The 20,661-nt window shown below is 39.0% G+C and overlaps 2 protein-coding genes across 5 annotated transcripts in view; one reads left to right on the plus strand and one right to left on the minus strand.

Annotated features, from left to right (window-relative positions):
* Positions 1 to 684: 684 nt before the first annotated feature.
* On the minus strand, positions 685 to 11,763 carry LOC137983541 (S-formylglutathione hydrolase-like). Of its 2 annotated transcripts, none has more exons than XM_068830695.1 (11): positions 11,702 to 11,763; positions 11,479 to 11,608; positions 10,434 to 10,522; positions 8,343 to 8,441; positions 8,019 to 8,143; positions 7,727 to 7,791; positions 6,743 to 6,797; positions 5,360 to 5,458; positions 3,518 to 3,583; positions 961 to 1,059; positions 685 to 820 (listed from the first exon to the last, which is right to left on the minus strand). In XM_068830695.1, the coding sequence occupies exons 1-11, from the start codon at positions 11,739 to 11,741 to the stop codon at positions 740 to 742; spliced, it is 948 nt and encodes a 315-aa protein (XP_068686796.1). In that variant the 5' UTR covers positions 11,742 to 11,763; the 3' UTR covers positions 685 to 739. The 2 variants fall into 2 exon arrangements, with proteins under 2 accessions (XP_068686796.1, XP_068686797.1); XM_068830696.1 differs by having other exon boundaries at positions 11,479 to 11,568; positions 11,702 to 11,759.
* Positions 11,764 to 15,761: 3,998 nt separating this feature from the next.
* LOC137982124 (uncharacterized) overlaps positions 15,762 to 20,661 on the plus strand; it is a 44,067-nt gene continuing 39,167 nt past the window's right edge. For all 3 annotated transcript variants that reach the window (XM_068829183.1, XM_068829184.1, XM_068829185.1), the window contains exons 1-5: positions 15,762 to 16,107; positions 16,205 to 16,335; positions 16,446 to 16,485; positions 19,058 to 19,089; positions 19,871 to 19,958. In XM_068829183.1, the coding sequence (XP_068685284.1) occupies positions 16,047 to 16,107; positions 16,205 to 16,335; positions 16,446 to 16,485; positions 19,058 to 19,089; positions 19,871 to 19,958 (352 nt within the window). In that variant the 5' untranslated portion in view covers positions 15,762 to 16,046. The remainder of the gene's footprint in view (positions 16,108 to 16,204; positions 16,336 to 16,445; positions 16,486 to 19,057; positions 19,090 to 19,870; positions 19,959 to 20,661) is intronic.

The raw sequence follows: 20,661 nt of genomic DNA on the forward strand, positions 1-20,661 counted from the left end.
AAATGGCCATCAAGGAAAGAGGCATAACGCAGAGAGGCATAACGCGAATAGCCATAACGTACACAGCCATAACGCAAAAAGGCATAACGAAGAGGCATAACGCGAATAGGCATCACGCAAAAAGGCATGACGCAAAGTCGCATAACGCAAATGGCCATAGCGCAAAAAGGATAACGCAATGAAGCATAACGCAATGAGGCATGACGCACTGAGGCAAAACGCAGAGCCATAACGCAAAGAGGCACCACTCATACAGGAAGAAAAAGTTCGATAGCGATTATATGAAAGATTATATTTAGAGCTGAAATTATTTACGGAGTACACAGCTAGTCTCCATTTTTCAAAGGGCCTTTGCGTTATGCCTCTGTGTTATGCCTTTTGCGTTATGAACATTTGCATTACGCTTGTCTGCGTTATGCCTCTGCGTTATGCTTCTCTGCGTTATGCCTCTTTCCGTGATGGCCATTTGCAGAATCGGCTTGTTGCCATTGAGCTTTGGATTGATGCATTCATGATTTGGACGATTTTATTTCAAATACTGATCATTGAATTTTGTCGAAGATATACCTCCATGGTACAAAACCGGTTGGAAAAATGATATGCAATTGTTTGGCAACGGGACAGCTAAAAAGGAAATCGATGAAACTAAGTGTAGTCGGACAATTCCAAAAAAGACTACAACCCTTTTACAAAAAGACATGGTGCTTTATTTCTTTTTGATCATTATTAGACTTGTTGCTTAAGCTTTCAGAAATCGCGCATGATGTTTGATGTGATCTTCAACAAAGGACGAGATAAAGTAGTAGCTGTGGTCATAACCCTGTGAAATGAGAACAGAATTACCAGTATTATTATTATTAAATTGATAAGATAAGATGTTTCAATTATTTCCTCTTGAAAAACCTTCCTCGATGACATGTACTTTTACAGAGATTCGTTGAATTGATAATGTACGGTTACCTCTTGCATTCGTAAGGTGACTGGAACTTTCTTTGATTTGCACGCCTCGACCAAATTCTCTGGAAGCAGTTCAGATGGATAAAACTGATCTTTAGTGCCCTGCAGTAAATAATTCATATTCACGCCGTTAATTAAGTTTTTGAGTGATGCAGAGGTTGTTAAATGTGATCAAGTAATTATGTGGGATACCCGTGGCACACCACGTTATAAAATGGGCTGAGTTTCGTCGTCATCGTAGTCGCATATGGTATTTAGACCTATCTAGCCATGTGCTTGTGATTGTCAGTAAGGTAAGCCTTGTTGGCCGGGGTTTCTACTCTATTGTGTGATTGCACAGAATTCCTCTTGCTGTTAACGTACAAGTGCATGTTGCTCTAAAACAGTGCTGTCAGGTTATCGGCCACATTTATTGCCCCGCAATATAAGAACTCTTTTTCCCCGCGAAATGGCTTTAAAGCAGACTTAAGAGAAAACACGTTCACCCCAGAGGCACTGCGTGCCGTGGAACAATTTTCATATACGAAAATCCCGCCAAAGCTGAAATTCAGTCAGATCGCAACGATAAGCAATGCAAATTTCCATAACAAAAACACACGGTCGAGAAGCCTGTCGGTTGAATGTGGGCCTTTAAAGGTTTGAAAATGAGTGTTCCAGACAAAAAAAAAATATTTAATGCAAATCTCCCTTAACCTGAACGACTCAATTCTCAGAGAGATTTCGGGTTTCGCTGTCTTTGTATATCTCACAGCAAGAGGAAGCGTTGCGAATATTTGGTCAGGTTGGGTGGCATTGAAGGTGTCAAAACCTAATTTGCATTCTGTTATATCTTGCATTCCGATGCAAAAGGCGGTCAAGAAGGAATTTCGAAGTTATGCCGACAAAGCATTTCTAAAGCTCTTTTAGGGGAAAAATTAAGCAAGAAATAGATCTTTCAAGGAGCGAAATCAAGCGTCAAAGCAAGTCATGTCGCTGGTGTTCGCTGTCTTTGTATATTTCACAGCAAGAGGAAGCGTTGCGAATATTTGGTCAGGTTGGGTGGCATTGAAGGTGTCAAAACCTAATTTGCATTCTGTTATATCTTGCATTCCGATGCAAAAGGCGGTCAAGAAGGAATTTCGAAGTTATGCCGACAAAGCATTTCCAAAACTCTTTTAGGGGAAAAATTAAGCAAGAAATAGATCTTTCAAGGGCGAAATCAAGTGTTAAAAGCAAGTCATCCGATCCGCGGGCGAAATATGCCTTCTACAACAATTGGTCACGTGAACTCTTTTTCACAAACACGACGATTCTGCTGAGTACATGAAATTATCTTTCCAGAAATAAAAAGAGCAGCTTACCACGCCGATTTTTGTAAGTACATCGTTTAAACTGGTGTTTTTACAGTTGAAAGAAATTATAAGGATTTGTATGAGAAAAGGACGCTTTGCCCTCCAGTCACGCTTAAATGATTTTCATACAAATTCCGCTTTAATTTTTTTCTTCGCGGATTGACAACTACCACCCTTGCATATTTACTCTCGCTTATTTAACCCTTGGTAAGAATAGGAATGTTAGTTCTATTTTTGGGGCTTAATTATGGAAAATTCCACTGAAGGGCAATTTCATTTCGTTTCTAAACAAAAGTATGGGATTCTCGAGTGATCATAAAATCTCTACCCTAAGTGGCATTTCTCTGAAATTTTGTCTTCTGGCTGAGTCAAACATGGTCTTTTCATTTCTGGAATTTATAAAGCCCGAGCCCAATTATGAGGCACGTGACCAATTGTTGCAAAAGGCCTATTCACGCATGGTCAATTTCCCTGCGAAATGGGAATAATTCTTATTAGAACGATTGACACTACAACACTTCATTACTTAACAGCAATGTTATGGTACCATATCAAACGACAATTATTGCTGAACAAGATGCAGTCATTTTGGTGATGTAAAAAGTTACCATGGCAACAGGAAAGCCCTGCACAAACATCCCATACTTTGGCTTTAGCTGCTCATATCTCAAAAACGAACTTGGTGACCCCCATTTCTTAATTAGCGTGCCAAAATGAAACTTTCTGTTCACTCTGGTTAAGTTAACAAAAATTCAAAGCCACCTCACAAAATTGAAAATTTAGCTCTGAATCTGCTCTACTGAATTGTTTAAAACTTTGCAGACAGTTTCACCTTGGCCTGCTGATCACTTTTGTGCCAAAAAAATTGGGGTCACCGAGTTCGTTTTTCAGATATGAGCAACTGAAGCCAAAATATAGGGTGTTTGTGCAAGGCTTTCCTGTTGCCATGGTAACTTGGTACGTCATAAAAACGACTGTATCTTGTTCAACAATAATTAATGTTTCACAAAGTTGGTACCATAACATTGTTCTTATGTGATAGAGTGTTGTAGTGTCAACCCCTCTAATAACAAGGTCTCTCGAAAGTGTTGAAACTGGTGTGAGCCACCTGAAGATAAAACCTTATTTTAAAGGTTTGAAAATGAGCTTGTATATTTGACAGCAAGAGTAAGCGTTGCGAATATTTGGTCAGGTTGTTCGTTTCTTTTTTTGAGAAGATGCAGTGATACCTGATCAATCAGTATATCCGGTATAGGCCCATCATAATTCTTCATTAGTTCAGTGGCATCATATTCCTAAGAAATTGAAGGAAAGTCTAATTAAGCCCAGTCTCAGATTTGTAATATCAAAATTCTGTGCCTCAAGGACTTGGCACCATTACTGTAACGTCATACAGTCTGCATGGTTGTTTGAGAAGAAACCGGAACAAAAATACAGGGAAGAGAACACTGTGTTATATAAACACCAATGAAATACCAAGTGAGCTTTCGCGCGAAAAAATATCTTCACATGTGAAGATAACATGTTATTTTCACACGTGAAAAGATCACTGTTGCTATGGTTACATTTGAAAATTGTGCCTTTCGATGCCTTTGGAGAATGATTTAGTGTTTCATTGGTTTCATAATAAATAGAATATTACATGGCCGCTTGGAGATACGAAATTTTTCTTCTTGTGTAGGAAAATATTTCACTCGTTCGCTATGGTCAATCGTGAAATATTTTTCAACACTCTAAGAGAAATTTCATTTCTCCGCGCGGCCACGTAATATCCTCTATTTATTAAATAAGGTACAGAACACTTATGTCCACTTATGTCCCTTCAAGTCAAAGCCTTTGCTACCTATTTTCAACAATAAGGTAAGGGTAAAGGTTAGCATTATTTTTAGCTTAGGGTAAATGCAGATGTTTATAATTACTAGAGGAGAAGCATTTGGGGGACGCTTTATGACGTTAATTGTCTGTATTCCAAGACACGAGTACAGAGTTTTCGTTTGAGGCTGGACGTTTCATCTGGTGGTTTCCCATTCCATGTCCGGTACTTTGATGCCAATATTAGAGGGGGTTTGTTTTATTTTTTATTATTATAATCTCTTTTGTCCCACTAGGTAGCTCGCAGCCAAAAATGTCACGTCCAGTAAAGCAACCATATTTAATGTCGATAACTCGTAACAGTAATTCAACTGACAAACCTGAGGTCAACGGTGCACTCATTTTACTCCCCCCTCGCCATCAGTGCTCCATTTTACGGGTATTCAAAGCTACTTAAGGTACACAGAACCTCTTGCACCAAGGCCGCGCACTAACCGACTGTGCTTTCAGAAATATGTCTGCTACTGCGAGTAATGTTGAAGATGGGAAGAAGAGCAATGGGACTTCATGACGCGCATTGAAATCCGCATGCATCCAATTACTTGTATTTCTGCACATATCTGACAACCAGGATACAAATCGTATCCACAACGGTGGGAGATTGGCACTCTTACCACTACACCACCCCTGTAACCCACAAGCCTACAACAGTATTCCCACTAAGTTACAAATCCAGGTTTAACACCACCCTACAGGAGTTTATACAGCGAGCAGATGAGAACCGGAATTCTTCCCCTACGTCATGTAGAATATTTTGGTTTTCACGTTCTTTAAGGACAACATGATCAAGCTAATCGTGAATAACTGGTAACATACATATTGCCATTTATGTACTGATCAAGAAAAGTCTTCACAAGAATTTTAGCTGACAATTTTGGCTTAAGCTTTTGCTTTCCTTCAGCATTAAACTATCTACAATTCTCAGGCTTTTTTGACATGCAAAACTCAATGCTTGGTTGGTATTAAATCACATTTTAGCGTTAATCGGGTCCTCTTCTTCTTCTTTTGCTGCTCAAATGGGTGGAAATGAAAAATAGCAAGATCAAAGACTTACTACACAATCAAAACACACAATTTAACAATCACAGTTTCAAGTGCAATATTGACAGTTGAAAAAAGAAACATACAACCAGAAGAACTAGCTTAAGAAGCACAAAGACATGTTTGCTCAACACAATACGAAAAAAAAAATGTCTTACTTTCCAAGTTTCTTTATTGCTCCCAAGGTATCCTGTGAAAGCCCTCTGTCCCCAGGGACACTGCATGGGGTTGCAGATAGGAGAAAAGGCTGACACAGACTGTAAAATGCAAGAAAATCAAAATCAAGCCCACCTTAATAACCTAGCTGCTGACAGTCAGGCTAGTAATCAGGGCCCAGTTGTTCGAAAGCAAATATTATTAAAGTTAATCCACGCTAAGCGTAAACTTTGGTTTCATTTTTTCAACTTTTGCTCTTTTTTTTTATTTTAAGATTGACTTCTTCTGACGTGACATTTTGTAGAATATCAGCATCGAACAACATTAATTTTTGGGAGTAGAAAAATAAACTCCTGGCTTGATTTTTAATCTGGGATTAGCATTAAATGGCTTTTGAACAACCAGGTCCAGGTCATAGGTTTGGTTAGCAGCACATAGGGTTTTCCAAGTATCTTTAAGTCACCACTGAAAAAATGCAATCATGGAGCCTTTTGATACACTTTCTCAAAATAATTTTCTCAAACAGCAACCCTAGATAAAAAATTACAGATTAAAAACAACGACACAAGGTTTCTGATGAGAAAAAGCGCTTGTTTCCTGTTCCTTTGTTGGAAGATTTTGAAACTTTTTCCCTGGAATTTGAAGCTATGAAGTGGTCTGCATGCGAGAATCTTGACCAAGGTGGCCAGTACAGACCTCAATGCATTTGATCTGTGCTGGCATCCTTAGTAAAGGTTCTCCCAATACAGACCTTTAGATTAGTTAATAACTTAGATCTATAAGTAATATTGTAATCCACCTCTGTGAGTTATTGAACAGAAAACGAACAAGACGATTGCAAATATTAGGCAATATCCCACACTTATGGTGATTTCCTTTTGTCAGAAATGGCCAGCCAGACCCGTCAATTTCCAAAGAAATGAAGTAACACTTGCATGACAATCCCTCATATTCTTCTGGAGGAGTAGAAATCATCCCCGAAGTGTGTTAATTTGAAGGCATCATGGAGTTAGTCCTTCCAAATGCCTGGTCTGGCTGGTCAGTTCTGTCAAATGGAAAATGCATAATTTGCAGAGCCAATCACATTTTTCCCCGCAGGTATCATACAAGAACAGTCACACTTTCCCAAGGGAGGTTTCTTTTATTTTCATAATTTTTTTGTTTGCAGTTCAAACAAACATGCATATACATATACACATATAGCATCCTCAAAGTCTCATTAGCAGTTAAGTATATTTGACAAAGGACTACACACTTGTCATCTCTTTAATTCCCCTATAATGATCGATTTCCTTTTATAAGTCCGGTGATCAATACGCAATTTCTATGCTTTACAAACTCGTTGACGCTGCACCACTACCGGCATTTCTTACCTAAAAACTTACCTTATAAAACCCAGGGTTTTTAAGAAAACAAATTAAGGCTCCATGTCCCCCCATACTGTCAGAGGGAAAAAAAAGAAATCACATTAACCACATAGTACAATAACAGAGTTCATGACACCCTTCTCTTTGCAAACAGTGTACATGGGTTCTACAACAATAACTTTATTGTGCCCTTAAAATACAACAGAATTTGCTTAAAACAAATAATTAATCAAATACACAAGAGAATTGGCTTCCTAAAATTATTTCGTACCAGCTGATACATATATCATATCTAATGAGGTTGGAAGTCACTTCACCCTTTCCATCCTTAAAGTGGCCACTTACAGACTTTACTCTGTTCAGCAGCAGAGGATCTTACTTGCTGCCCTTTGAGGGCAAAAGGTTTACAACATCTACACTCGGACAAAACCTCCAACAACCTATCCAAATGTTCCTCTTCAAAGCCGCCTTTTCCCCTCCCCCTAAACTCCAATGTTGATTTATCTTGGTCGGAAATATACTATAGAACATATGACAATACTCAGCAACACTGACTGAGGGGGGAGGGGTGTGGGAAGGGGAGAGTAAATACGGAAATATACTGTAGAACATATGACAATACTCAGCAACATTGACTGAGGGGGGAGGGGAGTGGGAAGGGGAGAGGAACTAGTGGTGTGTAAAAATGAAGGTGAATTTGTGTCACTGTCTCAACAGTTTTGTCCAAGATTGAAGGTCCCCGTTAATACTCTCTAACCTAAAACAGCCACTCATAGATTTTACTCAGTCACATGCCAGATGATTTTCCTCATCAATGGAGAAGCCAATAGAGGCAACAGAATCAACAACTTCTCTAAAAAAAACTGTGTCCCCTACTGTTCCTCCTAAAATAGCCACTCATAGATTTAACTGTCTTACTCCAGATCCAGAGACTGTTTCTCGTCCATAGGCAAAGGGTTAGGGTTAGGTTAAGTTGATATCATACATGCTGTAGACTCTTACCTATGTCCAAATACTGACTGCTTTTCAGGTAAGACGGGAAAATTACTTGCAATCAAGGCTGGAAGCTAAACAAAATAGAGTCAGCAAAATTAAGACAAATAATATTGTTATAATATGCATAATTAAATAATAATAATGCTTTGCACATTCTTTAGTATAAGTGAAGGTAGGATAATGCTTGCCAATAACTGGCAACTGTACATCACCGTACACCAACTGGTTGCCTCCGGACAAACCTGACAAAACACTACTGCTTATTTTTTTAAAACAGAACAGTTTGGTAAACTCTCACCTCTTTTGTGATGTAAGAGAACATTCTGTAATTTGTTTTCCATTTGTGCACAGTAGCATCAATATAGAACCCTGCACCAGTACCAAAGTCATAGCTGTCATCTTCACCTTCAATACCACAAGACCCTGCAAAACAGCAAAAATGGCAGGTTCATTTTGTATGTGTTAGTTGGAGCAACATTAGCAGAACAAAAGAGGCCCAAAACTGATGTAGTGGCCCCAACAGAAGGACCCTTTAACCCAAGACCACCAGAAGTGAGACTTGATAAATTTTACTCTGTCTTATGCTAGATGATTTTACTCATCAATGGTTCAAATAACTTACGAGGGCTAGTATCAGGTGCCACTATGAGGATTCCTTGTTCAGCAGCAGTGCGTTGTGCACCAGCTTTCGTGATGAAGTTCTGTTCGGTGCATGTAAGACCTGAATCAAGTAATAAATGTTAACTAAAATAAATTTAATTCTAATTTTGCTTACTGTACTTACTTGATTAAACGCTGCCCTGAGTAAACGCCACAGATGGAAGGAAAAAAACCACTAAATGCCACCCTTGAATAAATGCTGCACCCAATCAGAAGAATTTGGTGTTTATTCAAGGATTGTGAGAAAAAAACAATTACACGTTCAATTCTCTGAACGTTGATCACAGGCCAGACAATTACGATTCTTTTCAGCAAAAAGACATTGGAACTTTTAACGTGCTTCTGTTTTAAATAATAATTACAAATGATCTAATGTAATTGTTGTCAGTGATTTATGAAATATGAGTTTGAAATAAATGCTGCCCTTGAATAAATGCTGCATCAGACATGCTCAAAATTTAATAAACACCACAGCGTTTAATTGAGTAAATACGATATTCTTTTTAGGTAAAATATGTTCTAAAGGGTACTTGTAGGTACTCAAAACACAAATTGTGTTTTGAGTATACTGTCAGACACCAAATGACTCAAAAACATGGTATTTTTTAATGAAGTTTACCTTCTAAAGACCAGGCCTCAGCTGTTCAAACGGTGGATAACACTATCCACTGGATAAATCACCATCCAGAGGATAAACACCAGCAAAACCAATAATAAGTTATCCAGCAGATAGTGATTTATCCACTGATAGCGCTATCCACCATTTGAACAACTGGGGCTAGAATTCATCATCTCAAAAATTTCCAAGAAGAAACCTTAGTGTAGCTGATCATTCCATTTCTTCCTATTTTTGGCATAACTGCAGCACATCATGTTTTACTGCAGTGTTTTACAACCACAAAAATTGCTTTTCTTCCAGCTGTTGCTGTTGTTTTTCTTTAGCTCAGTCCTGTTCAGTTTATTTATTTATTTATTTATTTATTTATTACAATTTAATGGAAGCTTACAAAATACAAAAACAGAAAAAAAAAAAAAAAAAAGGAAAATGCCATAAGGATAGTCCATAAAAGAGTCAAAGACCCCATACTCAGACAGACCACCCAGTTATTAAAAAGTACAAATATCCAAATATTAAACATAAAAAATATACAAGGATAAAATAGATCTACTAAAATATACCATGTCAGTTCTCAAATAATCAACTTCTTCAGTTGGTGTTTGCTAAGAACTAGTTCTAGGTTATTACTGGCCTATTGTACAAGGAAGTTCGCACACAACTAGCATATAAAGAGCAAGTTCTTTTGTTATATTTGTGTGAGTGTCACGTGTATGCATTCACCTCATTCTACTGAATCCTGTAGACGGCCACAAATAATCTCTGAAAATTTTCTTAAGGGAAATTAATTGCTCCCTAAATCAGACCACAGAAAAGCTGCTTTAATTAACGCATTGACTCCTAGAAGTGAGACTTAATAGATTTCAGAGCGAATTTCAATCGACTTTCGTAAAACCAAAACCAAATTAATTACTTTGGCCAATCAAAAAGGTCGGAGACAATCCAGTAAACCAATCAAAACTCGAAGTAATTACATGTAGTGAACACAAAGCACGGGAAAATGTGCATGCGCGAGCCACAATTGGTTTTGGTTTCACTTCTGATTGGTTGAAAATATGGCGGGAGAACTTTGAACCAATCACTTAGTGAAGTAAATGCAAAACCAAAGCAATTCGCTAATTACTTTCGACACTCAATTGAAAACCGCTCTACTCTGTCTTACACCAGACGACTTTACTCATTAATTGGGGGCAGTTCCAAGGTCAATAGGATAAGCACACATTTAGAATTTTTGAAATTGAAAGATGCATGAAAAGTTATATCAACTAAGTCAATTTAATACCCTAAGGGGTTTATTTTTGTGGACGAGATGAGTGAGTCTGGTACTTACCCTGGATACCAGAAGTTATGTAAGCTTTATCAAAAGCTCCCAGAACCGGACTCCATTACCTAAATTATGTGGAGTCAGTATGGATCCATTAAAATCAAAGCTATTACCTGATAACCAATAGAGAACAGGAACTTTCTCTTTTGTTGCATGAGGAGGGACATAAACTCCGAATTTCATGTCACACTTCAGTTCTGAGCTGAGGAAAAGAGGCAAGAGAGAGAGACAGACACAAAGACAGAGATATGGATGGAGTTTTCCATTAATTTGGTATGGGAATAGAGTTGTTCTGATGGGAAAACACTAGGGAATCGAAGGTGGAAGCGGAAAAATTGGATCTCAGTCATTCATTATTCCATCCATTTTTTTTCAGTTATTCATTTTTCTGTATTTGTTATCCTTTAAGTTAAAACCCTTTGATATCTACCATGCGAGCAGTTGGTTTATCCTACGCTTCCCTAGAGAGAAACCACTGCAAGCAACCGTTAGTTTCTTTGAGTGAGCCCCCGTCCAGTGCCAAGGACGAATAAACTAAATTTGAACCAGTAAAACAAGTTATTAAACTTGTTTTGGCACTTGCACATGCGTTCAGCTACGTAACTGCTTTGTTTGGGCGAGCCTGCTGTGTTGTGATTCCATATTTTCCCGCAAAATAAGATGAAATGATGTCAAATGCATCACGTAGAGCATGACGTACTTCGCACATGCTCGATGGAAAATCTAATGGTTGATCGCAGTGGTTTCTCTCTCGGGAAGCGTAGGAGAAACCAACTGTTCGCAGGGTATTTGACGCCTAAACCGGCCAGACTTAGTATTTTACTCTGTCTAATGCCAGACGATTTTACTCGTTGATGGGGAGCCCCCAGGAGTCAATGGGTTAACAGTATATTATATGCATATTATCCCATCCAAAAAAGGGTCTTCCCTTCTGTTTCCTTATGAATAGAACTCAATTCCCTCATTCCCTCAATATGAGTTTGGGACACCAAAATGGCAGCCATGACGTCATTCGCAATTGGAAGGGGGGGGGGGGGGGGGGTCGTACCACATTAGCCTTTACAGTAACCGGCCAACCTGATTTCAAAAGAGGGAGAGTAAGCAGAAATATTTCCCTAAAACGCAACAAGGGTCGTAACATAAGAGAAAACTACACACCTGTGATGCTTGAATACCTTCTGGTAGCCACCGAAGCATTTTGCACTTGAGATTTCTTCCAGCTCCATGTCGTATCGATTGACGATGGTTCTGTAAATTTTGTGCACAAGTTTTTCAGTGAAAAGGAAACCTTAAAAAGGGAGGAAGATAACGTCAGCAGTCTCTCGATCTAATAAAAAATAGGTTGGTGCATGAAATCGGGCATATAAAGTACGAAATATACCTTGATTACAATAAAAGCTCGCCGCTGTGATAGATCTCATTTACTAGTGCCAGTCCTAATCCAAGTCAGCATAGAGGGCGTGGTGATGACCTGTGCATTTTCGATCATAAAACGAAAAAGGACAGAAATCAACGTTGAAAACGCCAACTTTTAAAAACCGTGAAGTGGTTCACGTCTTAACTTGCAGATAGATTACAGCGTGTTGTTGTGAACGGTGGACTTTCTTCCATCTTTCCACTCAAGCAGCTGTCTAGATTCCCCACACTTCCAGATGGCATACAGTTGGACCTCCCATTCACCGACTTCACCCCAACCACGACAGGTGATGGCGAGGCTGCTCTCAACGCAAGTCGCAGGTGCATCGATGACCTTCATCCCTGGGTGGTTAGTGACCACCTCAAGTTGAACGTGGGCTGGCACAGGTGGCCCAAGCTCTGTGTTGTGTTTTGAATTTAGAGAGCTTGTATTGCGAGTTTTAGACGGTCGATACAAATCAGAAGGCTTAATAAAAGAAATAAACAGTAATGATGCCGAGTTACTTGTCCGTTGTCTCTTTGTGATTGGCAATTTAGTGCCATTCTGTCCTCTGTTTCGCGAGATATCCTCAACCCAAGACCGATCTCTAAAAGAGAGAGAAGATAGGAAACGCTCACCAGTCGATCGGCCAAGCAAACCGAGAAATCGAGCCAACAAATGTAGCCAAAATCCTTCAATCCGCCTCAAACTCGGCCAGCGACATGTTCGAAGATTCTATCGAACATCTAGTCAAGAAAATAGTCTCGCTATCCATTCTGCGAGGGAAAATTTGCCGCAAAATTCGCAAGGTATATTTATATTTTCTTACGCGCAAAGTTAGTTGAGTTACACTCAGCGTTTGCGTACATTTTCGATGCTAGTTCTCATTCTTCGACCCCAATGTAATACACCCCCTGAGTTAGTTTTTTTTACACTTTTAAACACATTCAGACCCTCACTAAAGTAGGACCAAGGGCTCGTTCACGGAGTAGGCGTATTTGAGTGCATGGGCCTTCAAGCACGATTTTGCCCACTATCGGGTTGTATGTAGCAAGCTACCCCACCTTTTTATCAAATAACCGGCCGAGTTGTAAAAGAAAAAGAAAGAGAAAACACCAGTTTCGGCAAAGTTTAATGACACGTTGGAGTTGTTTTTCAGTTTTCAGACATTATTGGCAATCGTTGCTCGTGTCTCAAAATCAGTGACGGAATGTTTGATATCAGTAAACATGTTGATGTCATACGCCGAATTGGGCTAAAAGTGACAGATCTACTCTTTAAAGAGAATAAATGTTAATTTGAAGTTCGGGTCAAAGACGAAAGATTGAAATTGATGCTCGCTTTGTCTCACTTTGACAGCTTTATAGCTAAGTTGGTAGAGCATTGCACTGGCAACGCAGAGGTCATTGGTTCGAATCCCATTGAATCCCCATGAAATTTTCAGGTGTCTACGTATACACGTGAGGCAATTGCTTAAATTGTCCTGTTAAGTGCAAGCATCACTTTCAATCCATAGATCTACTCTTTATCTGTTACATTCCAAGACATAACTGGTTTGATAACCCTTCCCACGCCATCTCATCACTTTTCGATACTCGTCTTGGTTATTAGCCAGACATTCCAAAGTCAACGAAAGATAAGTGGTCTTCCGTCACGTGAACATATGTAGCAAATTTTACCCACATATTAAAAACTTTCTTTTGGTTTCAATCAACCATATGCACTTGATCCTCTTTCTTGATCATAATAGGTGAGGTCATTGTTTACAAGTTTGCGCCTCATTAACATAAGCGCATTATAATCTAATCCATATTAAAGCAAGAAAGTAGTATGAATGTTAAAAGTGCATGGTAATTTACCATGAGCAAGATATACCGGACAATGTGTGAGAAGTATTGTTCTCAAAATTTGAAATTTTACAAATGATAGTGTATTATATGCTCATTAGAGCTTTTGCCCCTGACATAATTTCTCAGTTTTTGATGGCCAATATCTTGATGATTATTGATGATTATTGAGCCAAAAACATTAAAATTGTAATCTTCTTAACATAACTGTTCGCATATTTTTCTCATAACTGGTTGTGTGTTGCAGGGATATATAGCTCTTGTGGTGCAATTTTTTTCCTGGCTCTAAATTTTAAACAGTTCAATTTTGATTTTCCTTTGTTTCAGATTATGGTAATGAACCTTAGACAAAGAAAACTCAAAATCGAACTGGTTCGAAAAAGATCAAAAAGAAATTTAAACCACAACATATCCACGAAAAGAGATTGGAATGTGAATGAGCAAATAAAAAGGCTTCAGTTTAAGTTGACGCAGTCAAAGTTGAAGTCCATCGAAAAACTAACTCGCCTCCGATCTCCCACCCCCTGGAGGAGTGTACGTTTAGGAAGAGTAATCTATTCGTCCCTTTTGGGGGGGGGGGGAGAGCAATCTCCCCCTCCCTCAAAAATGATTATTGCATATGAGAACTGAGCCCATTATACGGAGCCTCCATCTTCCATATTGAAGAGACCTATGGTCAGCCATTTATTACGTGACATGAGTATGTGAACCACTTCACGTATGTTCTCAGTCACATACGTCAAAATATAGTAGTTTTACGGGAAAGGGCTGACTCAAGGGTGTAATACGTATGGACCAATCTATTTTTAGAACCAATTTCGCGCCATTCGTTGTCACCGGTAAACGTCAATAATAATTCAGTAGTTGCCTTTATAATTGACGAAAGCTTCCGCTTCAGATCTTGCCAAATTCTTCTTGCCACGAATAAATTTCACGCACTTCCAAGCATGATCTATTCACGTGAGATTATACTTCTTCAGGCTTGCAATGGGTCATGGCATGTGTAACCTTAAGTAGTGGAATGGGTGCCAAAATAATGAGGATAAGGGAACGGGGAGGCGTTTTCAAAACTTTGAGTCTTGTTTCCCGCAAACGGCCGCCATCTTGGATCGCCCCTTCACGCGGACCACTTAGGGAACACTACCTCACCAAGGAAGCCAGTTAACGTTGGAGGGTCTTGCTCGTGTACAAGTAAGCATAGGAAAAATAATCAAAAATGGATACGTAATATGCGTCTTTCTCTAGACTGAGGCAAAAACACACATATAGCGAGTGTTTGCCGCAGTCCATGCCTTGTGCACTAGGGCAAACACTATTCCAACAAATGAAGGGTTTTTTACTTAACAATCAATTTTGAACAAAATAGATTTTGGGGTAACAACTGACTCCTAAGCCTAAGTCAATTTTGCGACTCATATACAAATCTTAAGAAAAACAATTTTCTGCGAAAATAGGTGAAAAAGGGATAAGAATGCTCATCTCAATGCCGCACAGACAGAAAAAGGAAGTCCCTTGCCTGTAGGGGTCGGGTGAGTGGGCAAGCTTTGCTGATTTTCTAATATTGCCATCTCCCGCATGACATTCCAACAGGTAGCCTGTGTACAGCTGCCCGGTCTCCGGAGAGCGGGCGGCTGTACACAGGCTATCCGACAGGATGCGACCAATTTTCGTAAATCCACGATAAAAGGCTTTCATTACACGCCTGTAAAAAAGAAGTGAACTTAATTTCTCACCACAGTTTGGGAGAACTTTGATTTCATGCAGGGCCTACTTCATGGATAGTATGAAAAAAATTACGAACGCAAGAAGAGTCCACAAAATTAGGTGTATTCGTTTCTCGGACGCATGTTTTTAATATGGTAAAATAGAAAGAGAAATCATTTTTACTTCCTAGATGGAAATTTTGCTTCTGAAACTTTCGCCCGGCCTGATAAACAAATTCGGTTTGCGCAATATTTCACCTTTTTCTATGAAGAGCAATGTGAACTTAGATAGTAATAAAACTTTTCCGCGCATATTTTTAAGAACAGCATAAAGCGAAGATTCGCGATTTTATCGTTCCAAGTTCCGCAAAGGTGAATGTACAGCTGTAATCTGATCTATTTTTCCCGCCCCGGAAAGAAGCGGAACTGGTAACTTTAACCCACCTGTCAAAAAAGCCCTCATTAGCCAATGAAATGTCAGAAAAGAGTCACACAACGGAACCATGCGTACATCCTGTTACACTGGAGGTTTTATATTGGGATGACACGGAGAAGGAAAGCCGAGCGATGTTTTGAAGCGATTTTAACAGGAAAAGGATAGTGACGCGATGTTGGTGTTAAAATACCAGAAGACTTGATCAACCTATCAACAATGCGTTTTAATTCAAGGTGTTATCGGTTCGTCAACCAGCTTCGATCGTCAATTACCGCGTGCTCATTTCATAAACAAGTTGATCACAAGAAATTCATTTGAATAATTGTTCCGATATTCACTTTGCCATGGCTGCGTTAGACGATTTGACAGTTTTATTAGAAGAGGAAAAACCACAGCAGAGTTCATGTATGGGAAAAATGTTTGACCTTTCGTACTTCTGTCAACTTTATTCGCTTGCACGTGGATTTTTTTTGAGAACTTATTGTGTATTATTTACTCTCAGTCCACAAGCAAATAAGAATCCTTAAAGAACGGATTTCAGAACTAAGCAAGACGAACTACGATTTGGAAAGGGAAGTTCGGCATTTCGATCAGCTTATTGGCTTTCTTATAGCCTACAAGAAAGCTATAGAGGTACAATATGGCGTATGTCCCTTATTTTTGCTTTCGCAGGTTTGCTACATCACTCGCAATTCCTAATTTAAGACCCGCTAGTCTGAGTTATTTCTGTTTTTTTTTTTCAGGAGTCATCAGAAAATTTTATCGACTTAGAGAGAAAACATGGTAAGGTGATATTGTATCCCTTAATCTGTAGACATTAATGATGTTTCATTTTGTTGGAGTATTGAGTTTATTTGAATTCGTGACTCCTTATTTAAATTCACTTGAAGTATTACTGTCGTATTTAACGACAAGTTCTTCCTGCCTGCAGCGTTTTCAAGCGAATCTAAGCCCGCGCCAGCACATATAATTTTCGGGAAAATTCTTGAATATTTTTCACGAACGTTAGTTGGTATTCAGCGAAGATTATTGTCCGTTTTCTACCTCTGTAACTAGGAAGACAACATTCCTGAAATGAATCCTCAACATACTTCTCGTGCTTGAAATGTTTATCGAATAAGGCTCCATAATTCTGAAAGAGTTTGTTTTGTGTAATCTACTATAGTCAAAACATTGTCTCCTGCGTTCATCCGATAGCCTAGTTTAAATTTAAATTTTATTGGGTTAGTTAATGTGATCCGGCTGATGTAAGTACACGATAAGCGAGTGGCTGCATTCTTTTCCTAATTTCTCCTTGAAAACGCGGTAATGAAGTCAATTAATATTATCATTGCAATATAACCCCTTCCCAAGAGAAACAATTCAGACTCCAAGTACTGTAGCTTCACGTCATGGATCCAATTCACACTCTTGTAAACATTTTAGCCAAGCTGTTCGCGGGACAGGCAAAGACAAACTTCCTTGTTATTGTATAGCATGACAAACATGACAGTCAGGTCATGGGGATGTTTGCAGATCTTTTCACGCAACAAGAAACTTTGAAGCGTTTGGATACCCATGGCCACCTTTTTGTTCTGACTTTACAAATTATGTCTCTGTCAGTGATTTAGCTAAATATAGTAGAGTGGCTACTGGCTGACCAAGAAATTCAGCAATTTATTTTGGTTAGATGAACCTCAGAGTTGTGGGAACGCTTGGGTGCTTCCATTAAGTCCAAATTTTTTGGACATTTTGAGGCTTAAGTCAAAGGTTTGTTTCGGTTCGGTCTGACCAGAATATTTGGGACCACCTGTGGTCCTCTTTGACCGGTTGGGCCTGTCTGACTGAAATGTGCTGTTCCATTTACAAAAATTATTGTTTCGAGTCCCACTTCACTGCGATGCAATCGAACTTTGAAATGTAAATGGCACACCTTAGTCCGGTTGGAAATTGACTTTGATGGAAATTGTCGTTCCATTTTTCCTTGGTTAGTTCCACTGCTCTCCAACCTGATGGTCAGGCATAATGGAAAGCACCCCTTGTGTTTTAACAAAATAAATTTTAGTTAGGTGAAGTTTTTCATTTAACCCTTCAACTCCCAATAGTGCCACTTATAGATTTTACTCTGTCTAACGCCAGATGATTTTACTCGTCAGTGGGGAACCCCATGGGGCTGAAAGGGTTAACAACAGCTAGATTCACTCAAAAACTATGTCCCCATTAACCCTTTAACTCCCAATAGTGCCACTTATAGATTTTACTCTGTCTAACGCCAGACGATTTTACTCGTCAATGGGGAACCCCAGGGGGCTGAAAGGGTTAACAACAGCTAGACTATGTCCCCATTAACCCTTTAACTCCCAATAGTACCACTTATAGATTTTACTCTGTCTAACGCCAGACGATTTTACTCGTCAATGGGGAACCCCACGGGGCTGAAAGGGTTAACAACAGCTAGATTCACTCAAAAACTATGTCCCCATTAACCCTGTAACTCCCAAGAGTGCCACTTATAGATTTTACTCTGTCTAACGCCAGACGATTTTACTCGTCAATGGGGAACCCCACGGGGCTGAAAGGGTTAACAACAGCTAGATTCACTCAAAAACTATGTCCCCATTAACCCTGTAACTCCCAAGAGTGCCACTTATAGATTTTACTCTGTCTAACGCCAGACGATTTTACTGGTCAGTGGGGAACCCCACGGGGCTGAAAGGGTTAACAACAACTAGATTCACTCAAAAACTATGTCCCCATTAACCCTTTAACTCCCAATAGTGCCACTTATAGATTTTACTCTGTCTAACGCCAGACGATTTTACTCGTCAATGGGGAACCCCACGGGGCTGAAAGGGTTAAAACTATGTTAAAACCCAGTGCCACTCTCTTTTTCGTCTTGGACTCTGATTGGACCTGCTGTTAGACATAGTGAACAGTTGTGCAGAGATATAATGTAGTTAATTGCCAAAAGACTTCATTCTCCGTTTTCACGTGATGCCATGACAACCATGTTTGTGCCCTCAGGGAAAAAAATAGTAGCCATGGACCCTGACCATGAACTAATAATTATTGTCCTTGGGAATGGTGTTTGTTCCTCAAATAAGTGTTTTATTTTGCTTTGGCTAAAAAACTTGGAGCTCATTATATTTATGTAGCTCAAAATCAAGAATAATTATTGTCAGCCAGTTATTAGATGATGCAATGTAGCCATAATCCCCTCAGCACCACAGAAGACAGGTAATTGTAACAGTTAACCCTTCCCTCTTCAATGCTAAAAATGCCATCTTGGGTGTCTGACTCCTGCAAAAATAACCACTGACAGAGCCAGACGCACAACATTTAACAGTTATACCAAATTATCTTGCTTTGTTTGCAGAAGGTGGCCACAGTGATGACAAACAGCAAGAGGTACATTGGAAATATTATTTTGATCGTTGCATCTTTGAGCTTGTGCAGTGCTCAGTTTTTAAGTCAAATTTGGTGTTGTGTACTTTATACATATAGTGGAATTGTAATAACATGGCAGCCAAGAAGTGAACTGTGGTGCTGCATTAGTGGATGTTCGAACCACATGAATTTGGTCATATCTTTATTGATATGAAGTCCACCTAAACTAAAATGTTTTTTTGTTCCTACTTTATATCTCCCCATCCAAAGCAAACATATGTCACCATTGTTACCTGGCATTTAGCTTTTTATGTGCAATGCAACCCAACATAAAATTGAAAGAACTAGCAGTAATTTGGACCCACGGCCGTGAAGTGAGAGGCATGGTCTATTATTGATTTGATGTCACAAACTGGTTTGCATTCTGGATTTCAAAGAAATTTTGCATTGCAAAGCAGTTTGTGACATAAAATCGAGAATAGACCCAAGCCTCTCACATCACGGTCGTGGGTCCAAATTACAAATTTTTAGGGAAGAATCATCAAGCATGTTGACTTTTGGTGGGGAAATCAATGTTGTAGACTAAAAATACTAGAGTTTAAGTACACCTTAAAAAAAGTAAATAAAATTATTATTTCCTTTATGGACTGAGGAAGATTAAAAAACTTACACTTCAAGCATGAAACCCTTAGTTAGCTCTGTTGATTCTACCAAATTCTTGTGAGCCCCAAGGTACGTGTATCGTCCAGTAATACTGAATCCCAACTTTGATTCATGTATTCTTGTTATTTTGTTTGAGCAGAGGTATGGAAATCTTTTTTTCCTTCTTCAAACGGAGGCCTCTTATCTGGCTCAACTTACAAGGATTGTTTCTCTCCGAGAGATCGATGGTAAGTAACAAGATTTCTTGCATAGCTTTTTTTAAGCACAGTGCCTTTTTCAGGCTAGTCTTTTTTTTTTTACTTTCTTTTGTCTCATAGACATTCTCATAATCTGAAACAATGAATCAAAGTAAAAAACAAACTAATTTGAAAATTTTTAACCAAGGTGAATTTTTAACGACAATTCTGGACAAGATTTCCTTGTCCATATGTAAAAAAGCTTTTGTTGCAAGAAGTAAATCTAAATATTTTGGCTCCCCCTCCCCAAAACAACATTGGGAGGCAGATAAGTTTTTCTCATTTTCCTGAGGAGAACTGGAGAACCTGGAGAAAAACAGGAGAGTTAAAAACACTGACCCCCAGTCCATGGACTACCCAAATGGACTACCCCAAAAACACTATTGGTTGTAAGCAGCGTCACAATTAGTGCTAAGGTATTTGTTTTAAACAGCATCGGTCAACAGTATTTAAGTCTAAGCACCCATTTGAAAAAGGTTACCTTTTGAATAATTGTTGCGATGGCTGATTACGTCATGTTAGTGAAGTGAGATCAGTGGAATTCCTGAATTTAGTCGCATATGGCCGTACGGACGAAAATTAACAAGGTAGATGCAATTTAATTATATAATCGATTCAGTTTTTTAGAGTTTGTCTATTTTAGAGTAGTCCATTTGGGTAGTCCATCAGGGTAGTCCATGGACTGGGGGTCAGT

The sequence above is a fragment of the Montipora foliosa genome, chromosome 13 (genome assembly GCF_036669935.1).
Source record: "Montipora foliosa isolate CH-2021 chromosome 13, ASM3666993v2, whole genome shotgun sequence".
Classification (NCBI taxonomy): domain Eukaryota; kingdom Metazoa; phylum Cnidaria; class Anthozoa; order Scleractinia; family Acroporidae; genus Montipora; species Montipora foliosa.